At 42.2% G+C, this 21,609-nt stretch overlaps 2 protein-coding genes across 3 annotated transcripts in view; both read right to left on the bottom strand.

Annotated features, from left to right (window-relative positions):
* The window catches only part of rexo1 (REX1, RNA exonuclease 1 homolog), a 14,772-nt gene extending 10,821 nt beyond the window's left edge, over positions 1-3,951 (bottom strand). The window contains exons 1-3 of the mRNA XM_035653416.1: positions 3,762-3,951; positions 606-2,467; positions 409-510 (exon numbers count right to left, since the gene is read on the bottom strand). Coding sequence (XP_035509309.1) covers positions 409-510; positions 606-2,467; positions 3,762-3,951 — 2,154 coding nt within the window. The remainder of the gene's footprint in view (positions 1-408; positions 511-605; positions 2,468-3,761) is intronic.
* A 7,545-nt stretch (positions 3,952-11,496) lies between these two features.
* mknk2b (MAPK interacting serine/threonine kinase 2b) lies at positions 11,497-20,762 on the bottom strand. 2 transcript variants are annotated; one of them, XM_035653940.1, is made up of 13 exons: positions 20,631-20,762; positions 20,223-20,310; positions 19,987-20,088; positions 19,771-19,868; positions 17,624-17,703; positions 17,351-17,424; positions 17,090-17,194; positions 16,771-16,826; positions 16,497-16,592; positions 13,263-13,457; positions 12,988-13,152; positions 12,853-12,893; positions 11,497-12,743 (listed from the first exon to the last, which is right to left on the bottom strand). In XM_035653940.1, exons 1-13 carry the CDS (start codon positions 20,679-20,681, stop codon positions 12,470-12,472), a joined length of 1,425 nt encoding a protein of 474 aa, XP_035509833.1. In that variant the 5' UTR covers positions 20,682-20,762; the 3' UTR covers positions 11,497-12,469. The 2 variants fall into 2 exon arrangements, with proteins under 2 accessions (XP_035509833.1, XP_035509834.1); XM_035653941.1 differs by lacking the exons at positions 19,771-19,868; positions 19,987-20,088.
* Between the last annotated feature and the right edge of the window lie 847 nt (positions 20,763-21,609).

The following is a 21,609-nucleotide window of genomic DNA, read 5'->3' as shown; positions in this document are numbered from 1 at the left end:
TTTGGAGAGGAGGAGACCTCTGCAAACAATTCGGCTCCCGGTAAAAAACCTCCTGAACTACGAACACTGAAGGAATCCTAACCGGGAGAAGTTGACGGCAACGTTGGTGACGACAACTCCTATGATCCCACGCTACTTCACAACGTCATCAAACTTTGTCTTTAGTTATTCTTTTGACTGTCTTGTCCTAGTGGCAGAAATTACACACTGTACGTTTAAACAATTACTGTTTTGTCAACAACCATTGAGTAATTGATTACTTGAATTGATTTGAATAATTCTGAATTGCTGTACCTTGTGATACAGTTTTCTAACACAGGTGGAGATGTTGTGTGTTCACTCCTCGCTGACTGACTTTAAAACAAACATTGTTGGGGATGGAAAAAGACAAAGAAGCCACAAACTTACATTTCCTTTGGCAACAAAATGGGAGACTCTCTTCTTTTGACCGGGGAAGAGGGTGGTTAAAGTGCTCTCTGTGCTTCTCTCCTCCTCTGAATCCCTAGAGGGCTGAGAGGGCACGACATGGCATGCTCATCCAGTTCCATGGAAAATGTGAAAAAGAAATGCAACTCAACTATGACGGGAAAAGAAAAAACTCATACCTGTTTTGCTTGCCTTCCCTTGTCTTCCCTCTTCACATCCTTGGATTCATTGAAGATCCGCAAACACTCCTCCATGGGATCTGAGTCAAAGTCCAGATCTTCCTGGAAACTAGAGAAGTCCATTCCAACATCGTCGACCTCGTCCTTACCTGCCGAGCTGCCCTCCACGTAGCGGTCGCCCTCGTCGTCGTCGGAGGAAGACGGAGTGAGCTCGGACACTTTCCTCTTGTTCAGACGTCCCCTTTTTAGAGCATCCGCAGATTTTCTCACCAGCACTTCTTCGGGCTCCTCGTCGTCGTCGTCCACCTCCATCCGTTCGGCCTCCTCCGGGCTCTCGTCTCCAAACAGATCGGCGTGGCTGAGACTCTGACTTCGCCGCTTGTCCTCAAGTCTTTTCCCGTTTGATGAGCTGAGTTTTTGTTTGACCTTATCTTTGCTGTTTGCAGAACTGCCTTTACTGTTACTACTACTGCTCGCGCTACCAGGACTGCTTTTACTAACTTTCTTTACATCCTTTTTACTGCTATCAAGTTTACCATTTTTGTGTTGGCGGTCTTTATACTTGATTAGTTCCTTTTCCTTGTCTGATAACTTGGGTTTCTTGCTTTCCCTTGAACCATTTTCTGTATCTTTATCTCGTTTGCTAGAGTCCGTTTTTACTTTTTCCACAGCTTTGATCTTACCATCGCTTCTCTTTTCGTCTCTGCCTTCCCTCTGAACCTTATCAGATGTTTTTACCTTAACCGTGTTTTTCCTATCATCTCTCTTTCCATGACTCTTGTTCTCCTTCTTTGCAGAGTCCTGGTTCAAGTTCTTTACTGACCCTTTGTCTTTACTGCTGCTGCTACTACTTTTACTACCGGTTGTTTTGTTTACCTCTTTTTCAAGTTTGTGCGCTCTCTCAGATTTGCCACTTTTATCGTGACTAGTTCGACTAGCAACCTTCTTTTTCTCTAGGCTGTCCTTTCGTTTAACATCTACCTGAACATCCGAGTCCCCTGCCAAGTCCTCTTTATTCCTCTGTGTCAGTGCATTTAGCGTACCTCCAGTTCTCTCTTTTTTCTCAGCGTCCCAAAACAACCCACCGTTGCCTTTTCTCTGCTGGAGATTTCTAAGCGAGGTGGGTCGATACTCTGTTCCAGAGCTCTCCCCATCAGAGTCAGAGAAAGTGTACTTTTTGGAGTCTACGCTCTGCTGCCGCGGTTTTTTCACAGCTACGACAAACTCCTCATCCGACAAATCTGATCCCGGGAGTTTGTGTGTTTTGCTCCTCTCCGTCTTAACAGCTTGTGCGCGTTTGTCCCTCTTGTTTCTCGCTGCGATTCCTGCCGAGTAGTTGGACAGCGGGTCATACTCCATATCTGTAGATGGTCTTGAATTGTCCACAGTGTATTTACACTTTGAGGAGGATGTGCTGTTGGAGTACTTCGGACTAGGGGGAGGAGAGGGGAGTTGGTGCGTGTGTGTCCGAGGCTTTTTCACCGAAGTAGGAACATATTCCATGGAGTTACTATTGTTCCCCTGGTTGTCTGAATCCAAGGTGTACTTGCTGCAGCTGGGAGCGGGATTATAACCTCCTGATGTCATCTGATAACTCCCGGGGTCGTAGGCCATGTGTGGAGGTGGCGTTTTACTTTTAACAGCGTCAGGTGGCGACAACTTGGCACTCTTGCTGGGCTCGTACGGTTCATCCCCAATCCGCGAGAGCTTCCGCTTCTCTCTCTCCACCTCGCTGCGGACCTCCTCGATGGCCTTGTTGACCATCTCCAGAGCGCCGCTGAGGTCTCCCGATTCAGCCGGCTTTCCATTCTGCTGCTCCTGCGGCCTCACGACTTCTGGGTTGAATGGATCATAACCTTGTTCTGGAGGGAAGCAAGACAAACAGTCTTAATACAATTCAACAATAAAATTATAAAAACTTACTTACTGGCTTCGGGCTTTTAACTAAGGCTGCACCGATCACAGTCTGACCACAATACCGACCTTATTAAGCATCCATCCACATTACAACAGCTTCTTTGACATAAAATTCAGCCTTTCAACTTTAAAGTTGAACATTCGCTCAGTGACAGAAGGCCACTCATTCAATTTTAGTGCCACAGTAATCCCCGGAGCATAATGCTGTATTGTCTTATTTATCCAAACGGTTCCATGCAGTGAGGTAGCTCTTATACTCCTTGAGTTTAGGTATCAGAGTACCGGGAGAAAGAAACGTGGACCGCACGATAAACACATCATGTTGTTGTTATTATGATTCGTGATTAGTGTGAGAATGAACCTTTTCACATCACAAGTTCAATTACTACAGAAAAAAACAGTTAAAATCATGATTATGTGGAAATGTTGCAGGTCTGGAGAACAACATCTGTAGGTCGAGGTTCTCCGCAGCACTACAATACGTCATTATAATGCTGTTTGTCACACATTTGACCTTCATCAAACAACTGTGGCTTCTCCAGTTTACATACCGCACTTATACGGTCATATTTCAATCTCCACTCTGTGTCGATTAACTGTGCAGCACTAAATAAAAGTTGTTAACACAGTCGTCATCACGAGGAGACACTCAATCTTAGACATTAGAAAACATACACGACAATATGTGCAGCTATAACTCAGACTCTCTGTTGTAAACATAAGAAGTTAACTTGTAGACTTCAGGACAAGGAAGGTGTTATTCTTCAAAGTGAATTTACTTAACAGATAAAAACAATTAAAGTGTTATATCTTTATCTCTACTTTATGCTGCTACCTGCAAACACTTTACTCTTCATCTGATTCCACATCAACTGCACATTTTACTTTATTTGTGACTATTTGTTCACTATTTCTACCACATTATCTGGTACCTCATTACTCTTTCGTTTAATAAAAAGCAGATGTTTACTGTATTTCTTTCCTGTTATTCTTCTGTTGCTTTGACACTCCAGTTCCCTGTGTGGGCTCACTACAGCTGTGCTTCCCTCAGTTAACAACCATAGACGGATAAAAGCAGTAAGACGCTTTAATAACTTAATTAATAACGCCAACTTCACACTGTCATCGGTGGCGTTGAGGTCCAACCCTGGAAAACCCACTCTTAGAAAGAAGAAGAGGGAGGAGGGAGGAAGACAATAAGTACAGTTTCTCCTTGGATTTAAATAAAACACTCAGCACCTTTCTGTGCAGAGTGAAGCTCCCTCTGCTTCTTAACATCTGCCGGTGCTCCGTAGGACGGCCGTCGCTGCTGGCTGTGTCTGAAGTGACAGTACGGTCTGTTGCACCCATTTCTGCTGCCTTTTCCGTCGCTGAGCTCCGAGTAAAACGGGCAGTCAATCCCTCGGAAGAAGCCGGTGGATCTCAGCATTATCTCCGGCTGTTGCTCTCATGCCCGCGTGAACACGCTCGTCTGTTTTTTTCTGCGTACGTTTCGTTTCTTTCTTCCTTTTCGTCGTAATGTGAAAGCTTGTGAGGGAGCGACGGAACAATAACAACGTCCCTACGGCGCCATGTTGGACTGTTCGGGGAGGGGAGGGGTTTTTTTTTTTCTGCGGGGAGGGGGGGGTGGTGGTTGAAATCTCGCGAGAGTTCACACACACGTTGCGTTCTTTGACGTCACACGAGAGTTAAGGTTAAAGACCGTTTAACCCCCGCGAGCTCCCTCTAACTGCCAGTTAAAGCTAACGGCTAACGGCTAACGGCAACCGTTAATGTTTTTTTTTTAATTTGTTAAAATAAATAAAAACGTTTTTTAACGTGTTTGGTTTTTAGTTTAAAATCATAAATACAAAGAGTTTCTAAATGTTTTTTTTTTTTAAAGTATTTCCTCTTTTTGACTTTATTCCGTTGGTTGCCTTGTTGAGCTCATTAGTGCTCCGCATAGGAGAGCTGTGGTTTCAAACTTCACACAGAAATAATAAGTGAGACAAGTGTTTAAAATGTTTTATTTCACAGGTATTCAGTCTTTAAATCCCTAAAATGTCCTGGAAAAGGGAATAAAACCTATAAATAAACTTTATTGATGGACACTTGCTACAGCAGCTCCAGGTACAATATTAGAAAATACATATTAAATCAACACAATATAAATTATACAGATTATATACAGAAATAAATACAGATTATATATAATCACAGTTTACAGCAGGAGTTAGTGGTCAAGGTGTAGAAATAAACATCCAATTTGCTGACTATTACATCACATGTTCATGCTTCTTTAATGGAAATAAAGATGTCAAACTACTCTTTTAAATGTCAGCAGATCGATTAATTAGTGAGATTACATTTGTCTGACAACTTAACATTGTGTGCATCCAGAAAACGTGTTGAACGTGTTAAACATGATTTAACTTTAAAAAAAAACACTATGTATTTTAAGTATAAAAAGAGGCCTTAACCTCGGCATCTATACAAACAAAACATTAAATATAGCAAAAATTATTTCACATAAAAAAATTGGAAAATATTTAACTTTAACTTATTTCTAATTCAGACAAACATTTAAATTAAGCAGTCTCGTGATACCTACCTGCTGCTCCACACTCATGCACACTGCACACACTGCACTGAGCTCTTTGTGCTCTCCACACAAAAACACCTGACCTGAGTCCTAATCAGGTGTGCTGCACAGGTAATCAATAAAGGTAATCAGCGCTGTGATCACTTACACTCACACTTACAGCTGCAGAGATGTTTTATTTTGAAAGAGTCACTTGGATCTAAACGTTTTAGTGAAGAAATTAAATATTATAATATTAATTGAATGTTAAATGTGTTAACTTCTCTCATGTATATGTTTTATTTGATCTTTTGGTTTATTTTTTATAACTTTATTTTACATTTTTTATTATTTCTTGTGTTTAATAAAGCTGAATTTCACGCTGCCTTGTACATTTGTTCATTTTCTTCAACAGAAAATCAATATTTTTTCAGCAGGTAAAATGTAGTTTGGATATATATTACTGTAAAATATATTACTGTATATTCACAGTAGCATACAGCAATTATTTTAACAGTAATATACATGAAAATCACAGTAATGTATTGTGTTTCTACAGTACCAGTCACAATATTACTGTAAAAAATACAATAATATAACTAGAAATTACAATAGGTTATTGTAATAATCATCATAGTTACTGTAAATTCACAATAATTTATAGCAATATTACAGTAATGTATTGTGTTTCTACAGTAATCGGGCACAATATTACTGTAAAAACACACTTTTTTATTGCTAAATTACAGAATGGTGCTGTAACCTAATCACAATAATTACTTGTGATTTAACATTTTTACTGTATTATTACTGCAACTCAGTAGCCATATATATATATAAATATATATATTTCTATCATTGTATTGTCCTAAAATGACATCACAGTTTAAATCATTTAGTATAATAGTATAAAGAGTTTGAGATTAAATACTGAAAGCTTTAAAAAATGTAACAGGAAAACACTGGAAATCCATTAAATAAAACATTAGGGGCCATATTGTTAAAAATCTTCCATTGAATGTAGTTTACGTCCCGCAGCAGGAGAAGCACAGGTGGGAATAATAAAGAGAATGATTTCAGTTTCAGGTTGTGTTGAAGAACAGAGACATCGTTAATGTTATTAACAACACCTGAGCTTTTCCTGCTGTGACCAGTTCAAATGTCTGCTGTGAGAACGGCCCTGTCGCAGGCAGCTTAATACTTTATAAACATTAATACTTTGTGTGACTGTTGTAATGTTGATCTTGTGAGATGAAATGGATCAGCAAGTAACTGCGTTGCTTCACTACTTCAGACTGTTCCTGTCCTGTGAGTATAAAACACGTGTCCAAAGAAAGTTAAACCACCAGGAGACTCCTCAGTTTCAATCAATAACCTGAGAAAGATTTGGTTGAATTGAACTTGAATTCTTTTTTTAATGTGTTGACTTTGTTGTGTTAATTAATGTTTCCTGCTACTGAGCAAGGAAACTAAAAAGGAAGGAAAGGTCAATGGATCATAATCAATGTCCTGATGCTGTCTGGTGCCACTGAAGCTTATGGGAGATCCATGGAGAAGCACATTAAAACCCAACAAATCTAAATCATTTGACCTCTCATGAAGAAATGCCTCAACCAAATTAAAGAACACACTTAATTTAACAGATTTATTATAGACATACTTTACAGCAGGGATTAGCATTAGTCTTTAAACAGCCACTAACAGTATTAAAGGAGAAGCAGATCAGACTGTTATCAGGTCAACTGACTGTTTAAATGATGAATGATGGTTTGACTGGTGGGTAATTAGAAAGATGAGAACAGCCAACTGGATTTCTGTGTTTATATAGTATGAATTGGATTTTAGAATATAGATTATATATTATAAAATACACACATGTATATCATTTCTTTGAACCCTTCTGGTCGACCACGAGGGCTCATTGGGGAAACAAGTTAAAAGTTCACAATGACAAATGTGAAAAAGTGAAGTGGCCCTTTATTTTGAAAATGTTGTTTAGGATAAATATTGTAAACAAAATCTGTATTTTTTCCTGTATTTTTACGATCCAGAGGTTTCTTTACGATTGACAGGGTTAATAATAGTTAATGTTATGGGAATATTATTGATTCAAAGGAAGCATTAACAAATGTCCTCTGATTATTGTTTATTGAGTATTGTCCTTTTATAGGCTATAAACAATCCCTTAGCTTTAAAACAACATGTATGTAGAGACTAAAAAATAAGTCTGTATTTGTATAATATTCTGTATCGTGTGTCTTCTTTAATCTGGTATTTCTATATCAGGTCATATGATGCAGATATGTTGGGTTTTAATAGAAGTGGCACCAATAAATGTTATAACGCTTCCTTTTTTGTTTCCTCGTTATCAGGATAATATTTCTATTTCATCCTGATATGATAATAAACTTTATTTAACACTTTTCTTAACTTAGTCACAAAATACTTTTTTAGTTTAAAAACAAACAGTGAGATCATGAAACACAATAAATACTAAATTATACAAGAATGTTTTATATTTATATGAACCACTAAATCACAAGACTCTTATTTTATAAATCTTCATGAGCAGAAACAGAAACGACCCTCTTCAGATCTGAGAATTGAAACTCATGACTTCAAATCTTATGATCTGTGTCCCACACAGGGTGGATTTGTTCCCTCCTCCCTTTTTATATCTAATGTTTGTAAGCAAATAAATAAAAACAATCTAATCTATTGGTTGAGGATATAATCTACTCCATCCTCATAAAATCATGCTAAAGTACTGATACCACATTGTAACTAAAAGTCCCGCATTCAGAACCTTATTTAAGTAAAAGTATGTAAGTATTATATGATATAATGATGTTTTGGGATTAATATATTATATTATTAACGTGTTTGTTGTATTTTACTGCTGTAGATGTTCAAAGCTGAGCTAATTTGAGCTATTTTATAAACTGTTGAGTAGTTTAATCAACAGCAATGCATCATTTTCTATAAGCTCATCATGTTTGTAGCATCAAGTCAGTTTGTTTTCAGCTTTGTGACGACATGTTTCCTGTTAATCCAAAAGGGTTTTTAAATATTTAATAGAATAATTTTCTGAACCCATAAAGAAACAATTCAAAATCACCAAATTTGAAGATGTGTGGGTTTTTAACTGGACAGGAAGGTCATGAAACAGTTAAAGTACAATATTTGTCTCTGAAATGTAATAGAGTAGAAGCATAAAGTTGCATAGAATGGAAATACTTTAAGTAAATGTACTCAGTTACACTCCAGTCTGCATGCAGGTGTGAGAACTGTCCACTAGGGGGAGACAGACACCTGTGAAGAGACTCATCGATCATTGTACAGAAACTCTCTGCTGTTGCATCATTTGATTTCCTCCTGCCTTGATGACGTGATACTGAAGATATTAAGTTATGCAATTGACATGTTTTTGCTTTTTTTTTTTTTTTTTTTTTTTTTTTTTTTTAAATTAAACTCCTATTTATTTCTGTGAAGGTGCAGCAGATTTAAATAGTGAGAGAATGGAGGAATCATAATGTGATAAATGAGATAGAGGCTGAAATAATTAATAGTGTTTTAGTTATCCAGTGGTCACAACGAGAGCATTAGCTGCCTCTTTTTGTTTTTACATCATTATTAAATGATAACCATGTTTTACATTTTTGGGCCTCTGAACGTTGGTTTTTTTACCATTTCTTTCTGGATTTTCATAGGACAAACAATTAACTGATTAATCAAATAAAGATAAATCATACCCATAATGAGAATCCTAAATAGCTGCAGCTCTAATAGCTCATCAGTTATTTCTTTTTTGTCCTAATGTGTTTTTTATTCGTCTTTTCAACCTTTAACCAAACCCAGTTTATGTATCTACATGAAGGTTTTTGTTCTTTCCCCCACAGGAAGACAAATCCTGACATGTAGCGGTGAGGAAATGATGCACTGGTGTTCAGCTGAAGTCATTCTGTAATTCCCGGGAGCTCATGAGGTGGCATATGAGAGGAGAGCTGCAGCTCTTGCAGCAGGTTGCATCAGTCCCTCGTCAGATCGGGCCTATCTGTACTGTAGAGCGTGCAACACACACACACTCTTACACACACTCACTCACTCACACATTAACACACTCACTCAGAGGTGAAACCACCGTCACATTTCAGACAACTGAGCTCATATTTACCAACAGCCAAGGACATATGTGACATAGTCAGCTCAGGTATCAGGGAGTGTTGCTGATAAAAAGATTTACAGCACTTGAATCAGATGAAACAGCCTTGGCCAGAAACAGATAACACAGCTGGTTAATATGAAACTAGAGATACAAGCGAGGGCGCAGTTGTTTTCCTCTCAGACGTTTCAGTAAACCAGACACAAAGTAGTTCAAAGCATTTTATTGCAATTTTTTTTATTTTTTTTTTTAGAAAAACAATACAAAATTCTGTAGCAACTAGTCATAAATGTTGCCTTGAGTGAACTGCAATCATTCACATGGTACAGTAAAGTGCTTATTTTAAATCAAAATATTTTTTTTTTGTACTTATTTCAAATTTCTTCCCATGAACAAAAATGGGTTTTGGGGCGATTCAGTGTTAAAATCAGGTGTCAACTCAAAAAAAATATATCATATGTTGAGGACTGTATCAACAGACAGAATAACCCCACACCACGTCCATGAAATGAACCATTTATAAAACATTTGATCAATGCTGCTGGATTGTAAATGCTTTTGCCTGGTGGGCTACATTCAGATTTGTGGGGAGGTCGATGATGGGACTGTCCATTTGAATGAATGACTGAGTTTTAACACTTCCTTACTTCAAAATGACTTACAATATAAAAATTGCGAGGCTTTAAGGATATCATTTTGTCCCCTCATCCCCCCCAATAAAAGGCAGTCGAGGAAAAAACAAAAAGCTACTGCCGTTTTTGACAAAAAGGAAAAAGTAGAAATGGTCGTGACCAGGAAAACTCTCACCATTGAGGATTTTACAGAGTGTGGCCAAAGTCTGTGCGTTTGAGTATCCAACCCTATCAAAAAGTAGGGACTAACTTGTTTGATGCTCAAAAAGGAGGAAAAAGGCAGAATACTGAACTGTATTGGTAATTTCAAAAACCCCCAAGATTGCCTTTTTTTTTAAATCATCAGCTTAATGCTTTGAGATTTCTGATAGCAAAGTAGTTTCCCAAATGGAGAAGAAACAGCTGCATACACAAATTCAAGTAAGTCTTATTATAAGACATAAAACCCCATAACTATGCATGTGTAGAAAGGGTATTTTAGAACTAATACAGTGTCCTATTATCAGCATAATGGGTCCTTGACACCAAAGGAGCCATTTCCAGAGTACCGTCGCTGCAGTGCTGGCTACAGGACATGGACAGTCAGAAGTCTGCACCGCTCACTGCTTCAGGTGATGGATCAACGTGTTCAGTATCATGACGTGAACCCTCTTTGGTGAAATGGCTACAGTGTTGTCAGACCTCATCACCAGTCCATTACCTGTCAGTTTCAGAATGAGCTTAATGAACTTAAAACTGAACGAGAAAAAGAAAAGGATTATTGCCAACTCTTACACATAAAAAAATAAAACTTAAAAACTTTGCCTTCGCTGGGCATGAACGCTCCAGATCAACTAAACCCTTCCAGCTCACCCTCATACACCACATACTCTGAACTTTTAAAAACACAAAACATTTAAAAAAAAAAAAAAAAACTTAAAGGAAAACATCCGGTGTTTCACCTGAACTGAACAGCACCTGCATGAAAATCATAGAAAATAAAAGCTTATTAACAGCCACAAGGGGAAAAAAAAGGGGAAAAAATAAAATAAATCAGTGTGGCACATTACCATGGAGTTTTCAAACATGAAAAATAAAGTAAACTTAATACAGCTACACGTCCGTGGAAGACTTTTTTTGTTGTTTTTCATTTTTGTGGAATGTTTTTCCTTTTTTTTTTATGTTTCTTTTTTTGGAAAAATCTCACCTGCCTTTTATTTTGTAATAAATTTGTAATGTCATTATTTTGTAAAGGGGGGAGGAGGGTTTCTCGTCAAAACAAGACAACGGTGAACCTTTGAGGGGAATAGAAAAGGTCCAAATAAAAGTATTCAATCAATAAATGACACTCGGGGGTCACAAGGGCCAAAATGTGCTTTTCAGACCCCTGATAGGAGCTCGAACTTTTACTGCCAAAATATTCAAAAAGGTTCAATCGAATGCATAAATTGATCTGTTGGAAAAAACAAAACAAAAATAAAATTACAAGTTCTGGTTGTGGCGAGGGAACATGAAAGCTTTACAATGAAAGTACTGACCCAGTCTTGCCTAGCCATTCAACATAATTTGCTTGTACCAACGTACCACAGAGACTCCCGAGCAGGCTCAGAGGTCTTACTCATTTGGGGGGGGGGGAGGANNGGGGGGGGGGGGGGTGGCCCTGCATCATAACAAGTGAAATAGTTTAATTCAACACTATTAGACTGCCTGATGGCTTCATATAAACACTGAAAAGGTGTGGCCACTGATAATTTAGCATACACGTTCGTATAATGAACTATGATCGGTGCAACAGTAAGTCACGGCTGGGTACAGACAAACATTCTCGGCTCTAGGAGCATTAAGTGCATGGCCACCAAGCTAGATGAGTGCATGTTTTTATCTCAGACATTTACAGTGTTGAGGAATTTATCTTTAAATGGAGACAAAAAAACAAAAACAAAATAAAAAAAAAATCTGAATAGTTTCCCAAGCACATAATGGACCGCACCAGGCACGGACAGCATCGGCTTACAGCCCTTCCAACCCCTCGTACTGAATCCCTTCGAGACAGGAACGGCCTTCATCTTGGCATATTGCATAAGCTTGTACGTATCTGCAGACGGGCCATTCGTGCACATACATACAGGCAAAGAGAACATTCCAGATAACTTAATTCACAGTGGATCCAGTTGTAACGTGGGAGCAGCACAACAGGTTGTCCTTTGGTGTCTGAGCTTAGTTTTGTAGATAAGTGTTCGGATTTCTTCTGAACTGAGTTTTATGAAAAAAAGAACATAACTTAGAAAATACTTCTTTCTTTCTTTGTTTCTTTCTTTCTCTCTCTCCCAAATCATTAACTGGCCCTCCTCCCAAACCCTGACATGCACATGTGTGTGTATTTGCTATATGCAGGCCCTGGGCTGATGTGCTTCAGAAGTGCTGCAGGAGGGCAGAAGGCATTTAGAGAAAGGGCTGCGAGTAGCATCTCCCTTTAACAGCGAGGCAAGAAAGCCTGAATGGCAGAGGAACCAGGGCCAGCTAGAGTCAGGGAGAGGGGCCAGAGGAGGAGAGGGAGAGTCTTAGATCTGGACTTTAATCTTAACGGAAGGTCGGAGGTCAGGGTTGAAAGAGTTCAGGCACAGTCTCCCACAATAACAAGAGGGGCCAAGAGCTGACGGAGCTCTGCAGCAGAGACGGGCCCTCCCTTCGGCTGGCTGCCTCGCTGCCTGCGCCTGGCCAGCTTGGAGTTGGAAGGAGGAGAGAGGCGCATGGAAGAACCGGTGGCGGTGACAACAAACGGGACTTCCTGCTGCTGCTGGTCTTCCATGCCGTCCTGCTCAGCCAGCTGTCGGTTCACAGCCATGGCCTTGTCAGCAAAGAATGTCAGATCCCTGGCATTGCTGGTTCTAATGGACGAGAGGCAAACAATCGTCAGTTAAATCAAATACGAGCTGCAAAATAATAATAATAATAATATCTGAAGGAGTACAGTCTGTAGCTGTAACAGCCGCTCACCTTTGATGCAAGAAGGATGTTGGTAAAGTATCATATGCACCCTGAATAAAACAATAAACACGAGTTAGTTATAAATCTCAGCATTGAGCCAAACAGACTGTTAAAGACCTGCAGAAGTCTTGACTTTAGACTTACCCCCTGCACCCACGGGTGCTGCAGCACCTGGCTGGCACTCAGGCGGTTTTTGGCATCCCGAACAAGAAGTTTGGAAATTAGGTCTTTGGCACTTGAGGAGATGTGAGCCCAGTCTTTCTCTGGAAACTCGTATTTCCCTTCCTGGATACTCTCAAACAAAGTGTTCTAGAAACGGACAGAAAACATTTACCATCAGTTAAGATACATCGTTCCGTACGAGATTTAGAAAAGCTCAAAAAAAAAAAAAAAAGGGGCTCAACGAATCAAATTCTTACCTGGCAGGTGTGGCAGGGTTCCCCTAACTCCCAGCCGCAGTCACCGCCACAGCGGCCGACGAAGGGCGGGTAGCCGCTCAGCATGATGTAGAGGATGACTCCAAGGCTCCACAGGTCACAGCGCTTGTCGTAAATCGTGGCCTCCTCACTGAAGGCCTCGACCACCTCGGGTGCCATGTACTCTGCCGAGCCACACTGAGAGACAAAGAGGAAACGAAAAGAGCGGTTTGTCACAGAGAGCAGTCAGCTACAGCAGAGAGAGAAACATTCACAGTCCTTCACTCAGCTGATTCCTCGTGGAGGAGGGGGGGGCTGTGTGACAGTCACATGTTGATCTGCAGTGATGGTTTGTTTAAAATGCCCTGCTTTTCTTTTTTTTTTTTTTTTAAGTAGGAACATCATGTACAATTATAGATATGTCGAGGGAGGGAAGGCTGAGCTATAATGAAGCAGGTTAGTGTGTGTGGGCAGCAGCAGTGAGTCACTGCGTTGACCACCCAGCTGTACACAAACCAACCAAACGGGCTGAGGCCAGCGACCGAGCTCTGACGGTGCCTCGTTATGTAGCCGAGAGACAAATTAGGCCAAACACGGAGCAGGGAAAAGAGGATTGGCCGTCCTGCAGAGCCAGAGACTGGGCTGAACCCGCCGCAGTTACATAACTTGGAAACACAAACACCAAATGCTGTTTTAATACTTTAGGAACAGGAAGAGGGAAAAAAAGAGCAGGTCGGTAGTTCAGCGGGACACGTAGATATTTGTGGGAAAGATTTAATTGTCTCTTTTTTATCAATGAAATCAAGAACTTTTATTTCATGTCAAGGGTTTGTTTTCTTTGAGATTTACTCCAAACATCGTAACTACTGATATAAATGTTGAGAACTTGCTCTGGGAATACCTGTTAAGTATTCGTCCCCTCTATCAAACCCCCTCTGGCCTATATTCCTCCATCTGTGAGTGGGCATGTTTATATTGAGCAGGCCTCCATTGTGTCCCAGTACCAAACCCCAGCTGTCTCTCAGCTCCTCCTCCACTCCGCTGCACGCCTTATGTAATGAAAAAGTGCTGCACAGGAATCTCGTCTCAGACAAAGCTGCTTCTGTCGGCGAGAAAATCCCAACCCCCACGTTTCCAACCAACAACAACATCATGTCTGGGGCGACGGCCTCCGCAGACGAGCCCCCAGGATTGTGGCCTAATGCAGCTGCCAGAGAAATAAGAAGACACAAAAGGAGACTTTCGCTTACGGAGGCTAATCTCGTTTTAAAAAGCCACCAAAATAAAAGTCACGAGAAAAGATCAGTTCAGTTCTGCCAGCGGCGATAAGAGTTGTTCTTCCTGCTGCTGAAACCACCTTCTGAAGTTGCACCACTCACCTCTTCCTAAAACCTTCCTGTAAGCTGCAGATAGTTGCTAATCAGCTGCAGTTACCGCAGACCTCGTTTGGCATCGCAACCCGGGGCTTTCCTGAAACCACGTGACTCGTCAGACCATATTGACACACACACACACACACACTGGTGACACACACACACACACACACACACACACACACACAGACACACACCTCTGGATTATTTGAAGAGGCTTACAGTAAGAGGACCGGTTCTGTTTCAGCTGCACCTCCATCTCAGACAGACACATTTCCATGATTTTATTTGTAAACTGTGCTGCTGCGTGTGTTGTTTTCACGTTGCAGTTCCTCGCAGATACCAGCGGCTGCACACGAGCGCTGACATTCGATCGCTCAGATTTATTTCATGTGACGGGCATCCACATGTACGGATTTCTGAGTAAACTAAAATTAGCCCTTTAATAGAAAAGTCCCTCGTAAACTCGCCCATCCCCAAACAGCCACTGGATTAAACTAATATAAAGACACATTCGGTGGGACGAGGAACATAAACAGAACCTGCAAACGCACTTTGTATTGTGAAACAGCAACTGTAGGAATGTGTGTGCCAGCAGCGAGATGAAAAAATCAGATAACATTGTTCCTGTGATCAAGGCAAAGGAAAACAAGCCAGAGCGCATGAGCAGAGCCTGGGTGTTTGTCCCTCCCCCCTTTCCCTCCCCCTCCCACCGGTCCAGCCAATCACATCTCAGTTGCTAGGTGTATGGGGTAAAAGACTAACGTTTCTAGAACAAGCCGTATGCACAGCCTTTTGTATGAAGAACATAAAGAAAGCGCAGAGCAGCACAAGCGCGGTCGGGGCCTCTGGGCGGAGACTGAGCAGAAAGAGGGGGGATGTTTTTCTGTCGTACCGCAGAGAGAAGAGAGAGAAAGGGGAACTGAGAGAGTTGGTGTGTTTTGGTTCACTGTAACCTCTTCGTAATACTGCAGACGGCCTTGTTAAAAGTCACAATGTGTACCCTGCAGCGTACTGCTCTTCCACTCCGCTCTCTGCGTTACATCTTGTGGTCATACACACAAATCTTGACTTCTAATCAAATCCTAAAACAAAAAAAAACAACAACATTGAAGTCAGTGCAGACTAAATACGAGGCGCCTCATGGTCCCACAACGATCTCCCCTTCAAATATCCATTAATCCTGCTACAGGAAGATGAAGTTACCAGTGTAGAAACCCCCCACACACCCACACACACACACACATTCCTGTACACTGAACTTCTCTCCTTCACCTGCTCTGGTCCGTCTCCCCCCCACTGGACAACCATCGGACTGAGTATGTGTTGACACAAGTAGAAAGCTTGCCAGTTCGACTTTACCATTCCTCTCGGAGGTTGTAGGGGTCTCACTTTTCTGGGCACTGAAGATTTGTGCTGTGACGGCAGCAGAGAGGTTAAACAATCACAACCCTCCTCCCTCCAAACACTCGGGGCTCAATATTTGCGACTGATAAGCAGCAGGACGTTAAACTGAGTGATATCTATCCAAGTGTTGCCGATACCTTTCCGATAAGAGAAGACAAACGCTGCCAGACATTCAGGAAACAATCCTTGTCATTTCAGAGAAGCTGAACGATCTTAACCTCTAAACATATTCTCTCTCTCCCAATCAGCGGGCTGTCCTGCAGCTAACACCACTGAGGATCGCCCAATAGACAACCAGCCTGTGGGACTTCATAAAGACGTCGTTTTACAGCCTGAAACACCCAACAAGGACACAAATGTGACCGAGGCCGGATGAATGATCTCTTCCTCGCTCTACACACCCACATCGTGCTAACGTGTATGTCCCGTTCCCATTTCTAAAAGCCGGCGGACTTACAGGAGTGAGGAGCTCGGGGGTGGAGATGGGGGAGCTGTCGCTGTTCAGCTTGATCCCACTGCCCAAGTCGAAGTCGCAGATCTTGACCGGGGAAATCTGACAAAGAGATTCAAGTTCAGAATCATTCAGATTCATCTGCTTTTTTTAATTTGTATTCATTCGTATCGTTTGTGTGGAATAAAGTCATTAATCGTCACAATCTTAGAGCAACTTATCGCACTTTATCACCACATTAGTTGAACCTTGGGCTCAAACATGTTTGCAGTAAACTCACCTTGTCTGCACTCTTACAGAGGATGTTTTCAGGTTTCAGGTCTCTATGTGCCATTCCTAGAAAAATAAAAACATTAAAACAATCAGTCATCATTTAAAAACAACAAGCAAGCATTTTCCAGTTCCAATAAATGTGAATAATAAGGGTGCTTGGTCAATTTGAACAAGAAATAATGCAAATATGCTCAGTTTTATCTCCTGTAAAGTTGTTGTGTACCACACAAAGACCCTTTTCATGGTCCATGTACGTGTTTGGGGCTGTTCTGCCTGTTTGCTGATCATGAGCCGGTAATAACTGCTTGCCGTTTTGTTCGTCTCACCCTTGTTATGCAGGAAATCCAAAGCGCTGGCGATGTCCTGCACGACAACGCTGGCTTCCTGCTCACTGAAGTGGCGTCTCTTGTGGATGTGAGCCAAGATGGACCCTAACAGGGGGGAAATAAAGAGTATATCATCTGTTTACAAGCACAAATCATAGAGTGAATCCCACACGCAGACACAAACAACTGGCTGCACACTAGAGACTGTGCATATGCAGTACAGGAATGTTTAAAAATAAACAGCAGCTGTAATTCACTTACCTCCTCTGAGCTTTTCAAACACCAGGTAGAACTTGTCTTCCTCTTCAAAGAACTCGACCAGCTCCAGGATGTTACTTCAGAAAAAAGGGGAAGGAGAGAGAAAAGCAACATGAGCCGACGGTAACAGAATATTAAACCGCTGCCTGGAGTAAGAGGACGAAGAGGCTTCAATAAAACAAGACGCAGCACAAATTGGATCAGTCCGTTTGCGGGACTGATCCATACATTCATCAGGTGGCATTACTCTAGTTGGTGGTGGCAGAAGAACATTACCTGTGGCCCTGACACTGGTAGAGCATCTCAACCTCACGGAAGACACGGCTGCGGCTGTGACCTGGTCGTTTCTCGATGATCTGGAACAGAGCATTACGGTTCAGTCACGGTATCTAAACATAGTGGCAAACAAATGAGTCTGACTTTCATGTTTTTCCACAGCAGCAGGATGGATTGTGACTCAGTGATCTGATGGCTCAGGAAAAGCAGGTCTGACAGAGTTAATATCTGAGTGAAGTGTGCGTTTACTGTAGGCCGGGCGGTATAGCACAGATTATATTCCATACGCTGAGCCCTGCGACTGGTAACCTACTTTCAGTGCAGCATGTCACAGCGGCTCTATATTTGGCCTTTATGTGTGATATTTAAACCCTAAGTGCTCTTAAGGAGTCATAAGCATTCCTTTGAAACGTCCCGTGGGCTAATCCGAAGCGGTTTACGATAACAGCAAAAACAAATGCTCTAAATATAACTTTGTGCTGCCTGGAACCAAACCACAGAGGGGCCACCAGCTGCACGGTGCCCTGCCAAGAGAGACAGAGAGACAGACTGCTGACACCAAAGCAAAAGGCCTGAATTTTCCAGCCCCGGTTAGTTATTGTCTGCTCGGGAGGCTGTGCGTGTTTCTCTTCCTGGTAGTTGGATTACAGCTGCTATTGAAGCCCAGCGGGGCCCCGAGCTGCAGTGTGTGTCCAGGATTAATGCACAGACAAGAGGCCTGTGAGCAGCCCAAAGCCTCTGCACTGTTCCCGTCTGAGTCAGCAGCACAATCGGCTCACTTTCTCCTGATCGCGACACAAAACTCCCACCCTGACGCCTGATAACGACACGTGCAGATGCCGGTCTAACTGGGTTTATGGTTGTTTATCCGAAACCGCAGATCAGAATCACAACAGCCCTGCTGCAAAACGAGGCCCCGCCAAATCACAACAGGTTCAAACATCGACCCGGGGTTGTGAAATAATACCATCAAGGAGAGGAGCTTCAGATAGGCCTCTGCCTGTGGGGCTTTTGTTGAAATCGCAACACAAGAAGCCCACACAACTCACCCCCAGTCTGGGAGGGGGAGGGGAGAGGAGAGACTGGACATCTGGCAGGAGCAGTCTGAGCCCCCACCGACTCCTAAATGACCTCCAATGACTGCCGGCCCCTCGTGCCTCCTCCCCCCAGACCGGCAGAGTCCCAAGGGATCTACCAAACCATCCCAGGGTAAACAATACGAACAGGTCGCGTTACAGAATCAGTGCTCCGGTTTCTCTGAAATATTAATGGTGTGATATGGACACTTGATGTGTGGAGGACCGGCCTTTATCTGGCACTTTGTTTCAAACTTTAACAGAATTAAACTGCAAATAGGATTTAATTACAAGTTCAGGAATAGCTCGGTGTTCACGTCCAGTGTCTCAGTGGGATTAGTAGGTTCGGGGCCAAGAACTTCGTAAAAGAAGCCCCAGTTGTTACTCTTCTGCACAAATATCGCCGTGTTTTGTTCCTAAAATGAGGAAACAAGAAGTATATTTTTTAAAAAAAGCCAAAAAAGGAAGTCCCCGGGAGTCAAGACGTGCATTCACCAGTCCACACCCCATTTGGAGAGGAAAAGGAGGAGAAAAAAAAGGTACAACTGTACTGAGCGAGAAGGAGAACAAAGCAGTGTAAACACCCTGGGTCGTAACTCTCACCCAGCACCCCTCCTTCCTCTCTGTGGGTTTTTGTTTTGGCGTAGTCACCAGTACACAATGTTCTCACTACAGCGTCCTCTGCAGGCAACGAGAGTAAAGAAACGAGGGGTGGGTATCTCCGTCCCAGCTCTCCGATAGGCTGACAAAGTGTAAAAACAGTGAGGGGAGGGGCCTGCTAACACAGAGTGCAGCAGTAGCACAACACAGGCCTGCAGACATCCGCTATACACAGCTGCACTGAGGGGGGGAAGAAAAGCCAGCATCCTGCCCCGGGATCACAACTTTCCTCAAAGATTTCTAAAGAACGACCTGTGAAAAGAAAGAAGCACGGACGCATTGATGCACAACCCGTAGCCTAGTTTCCTTCCACCGAGCTCTTCAACAGTGTGTAAGAGAGTTGCTGACGAGGCAACGAAGCACCAGAAATTAAATACATTAGTTATCCGTTAAGTGCGTCTGCTTGTTTACCTTCACGGCGTATTCCTTGTTGGTGATGAGGTTGATGCACGTTTGCACTCTGGCATAAGCGCCCTCTCCTAGTACCTCTTCTTGCAGCCTGTAGACATCTGTGGCACAGAGTTGGACGAGTTAGGAGAATAATGCTCTCGAGGTGTCGGATGGTGTTTTATGTTAAAGAGTTTTTCACAACGACGACGTTTTGATGCTGGAAATTAAAGCTTTTACCCTCGAATCGGCCAGAAAAACTGTCAGTTGCCCGGCAACGCTTTTTCTTCTTGTTTCTCTTCTTGGCATCGGGGATGTCGATAGGCTGGCTGGAAGGTATGTCTGTAAAAAGAGGAGTGCCTTCATTGTGTGCTAGGTAGGGAATAAAAGAAACACTGAAAAGGGAAAACTAAATGTGAGAGGCAAAACTCGTAAAAGTCTCAGTCTTCAAAAACACCGAAGTTAAAACTACTCACCATGTCTTGGGGAGGAGTCGAAATTGAACGACGAATCAATAAGGGATCCATTTTTAGTGAAGTCGTCCGATTCAAAGGGGTTTTGGCCCTAGGGAGTAAAGATAAAAAAAGGTATCAATGACACGATAAGAGCGTTTGTTATCTCCTGGAATCATAAACTGACTAACAGCAAAACTGCTGATGGGCACCAACTCTTAAAAACACCATTAACATCCGATATACAGCCAGTAACCCAACAACTCTGTCACATATTACATGTGCTCAGCCATAAGATGTGGGAGAGCAACAGATGTGTTTATTTATATACACAGCGAGGTGGGGTTGTTTCATACGTGCTCTGCTTATAGAGACGTCCCAAAATGTATCTGCAATCTCGCCTCTCATCCCATTAACACACATTAAACTCACCTTGAAGGAGCGGTGGAAACCAGTGACTTCGGTGATCTTGTTTTGCACCATTTTTGCTTCTGTTTTTTGGGGTGGTTTTTGTTTTTTGGTGTGCGGCGGCGGCTGCGGCAGTGGTTGCTTTTTTTTTTTGGGAACAATTTTGCACTTCCTCCGAAACAGAAAGGTTTCAGAGAGAGTCGCAAGTGATCAACACTGCGCAGGCTGGTGAGCTTTGCTGCGGCGCTAAACGGGAAGCTGTGGAAACATACACACAAAAAACACGACACTTGCAAGCGTTACAACAACACTCTCACAAGAGGCTGAATCACTGAGCTTGACCAAACAACCGGATAGCACAGTATTATTTATTTCCAAAGATTAAAACCACAAAACGAAAGTTAAAGCTTCGTCTTGGTCCCAAAACTAGTGTTGTGTGTAAGTGCACAACGCAAACAGCTACAATGTATAAACACCCTACGTTTGCTTAAACTGCCATTTCCAGTATAAGAGTCTAGATTATATGGGACACCGTGTAGTAAAATGTTCATAATCAAATTACTACTATGTTGGGTGAATGAGAAATATGTCGGAAAGACGGGTTTTATTTCTTATTTCCAGATTCAGTTAGCGTGCCTCGTTGCAGCAGCCGTTTAGCTTCTTTAACGGTCGTGGGCTAACGTCTCCGAGTCGAACCGGTTCAACCGCGAGCGCTGGTCGTCACTTGCCTCGGAGTTGACCGGTTGTGGCAGATGTTAACGTTGACGTCAGGCAACAACGGTTAGTCGCGTTAAGTAACGTCAGTCACTGACTGTTGCGGACTAACGGGCGATTCGCGCCTTTCGAAATGAGACCATAAAACTAAGCGCTATCTGATTTATTTAAAGTACTCACCCCGTTGTTAATTTTACAGCTCCAGTGTTAGCGTCGTTGTTTGACCCACTGCTTCAAAAGCCGCAGAGGACGGTCGCGGGGGGGATACGCCTGATAGGAAGTGTGTGGT

This window comes from Morone saxatilis, unplaced genomic scaffold (assembly GCF_004916995.1).
Source record: "Morone saxatilis isolate NCDOM2014 unplaced genomic scaffold, NCSU_SB_2.0 Contig12, whole genome shotgun sequence".
NCBI lineage: Eukaryota > Metazoa > Chordata > Actinopteri > Moronidae > Morone > Morone saxatilis.
The sequence above is the reverse complement of the archived record's forward strand: the minus strand, read 5'-3'. Positions and strand labels throughout refer to the sequence as shown.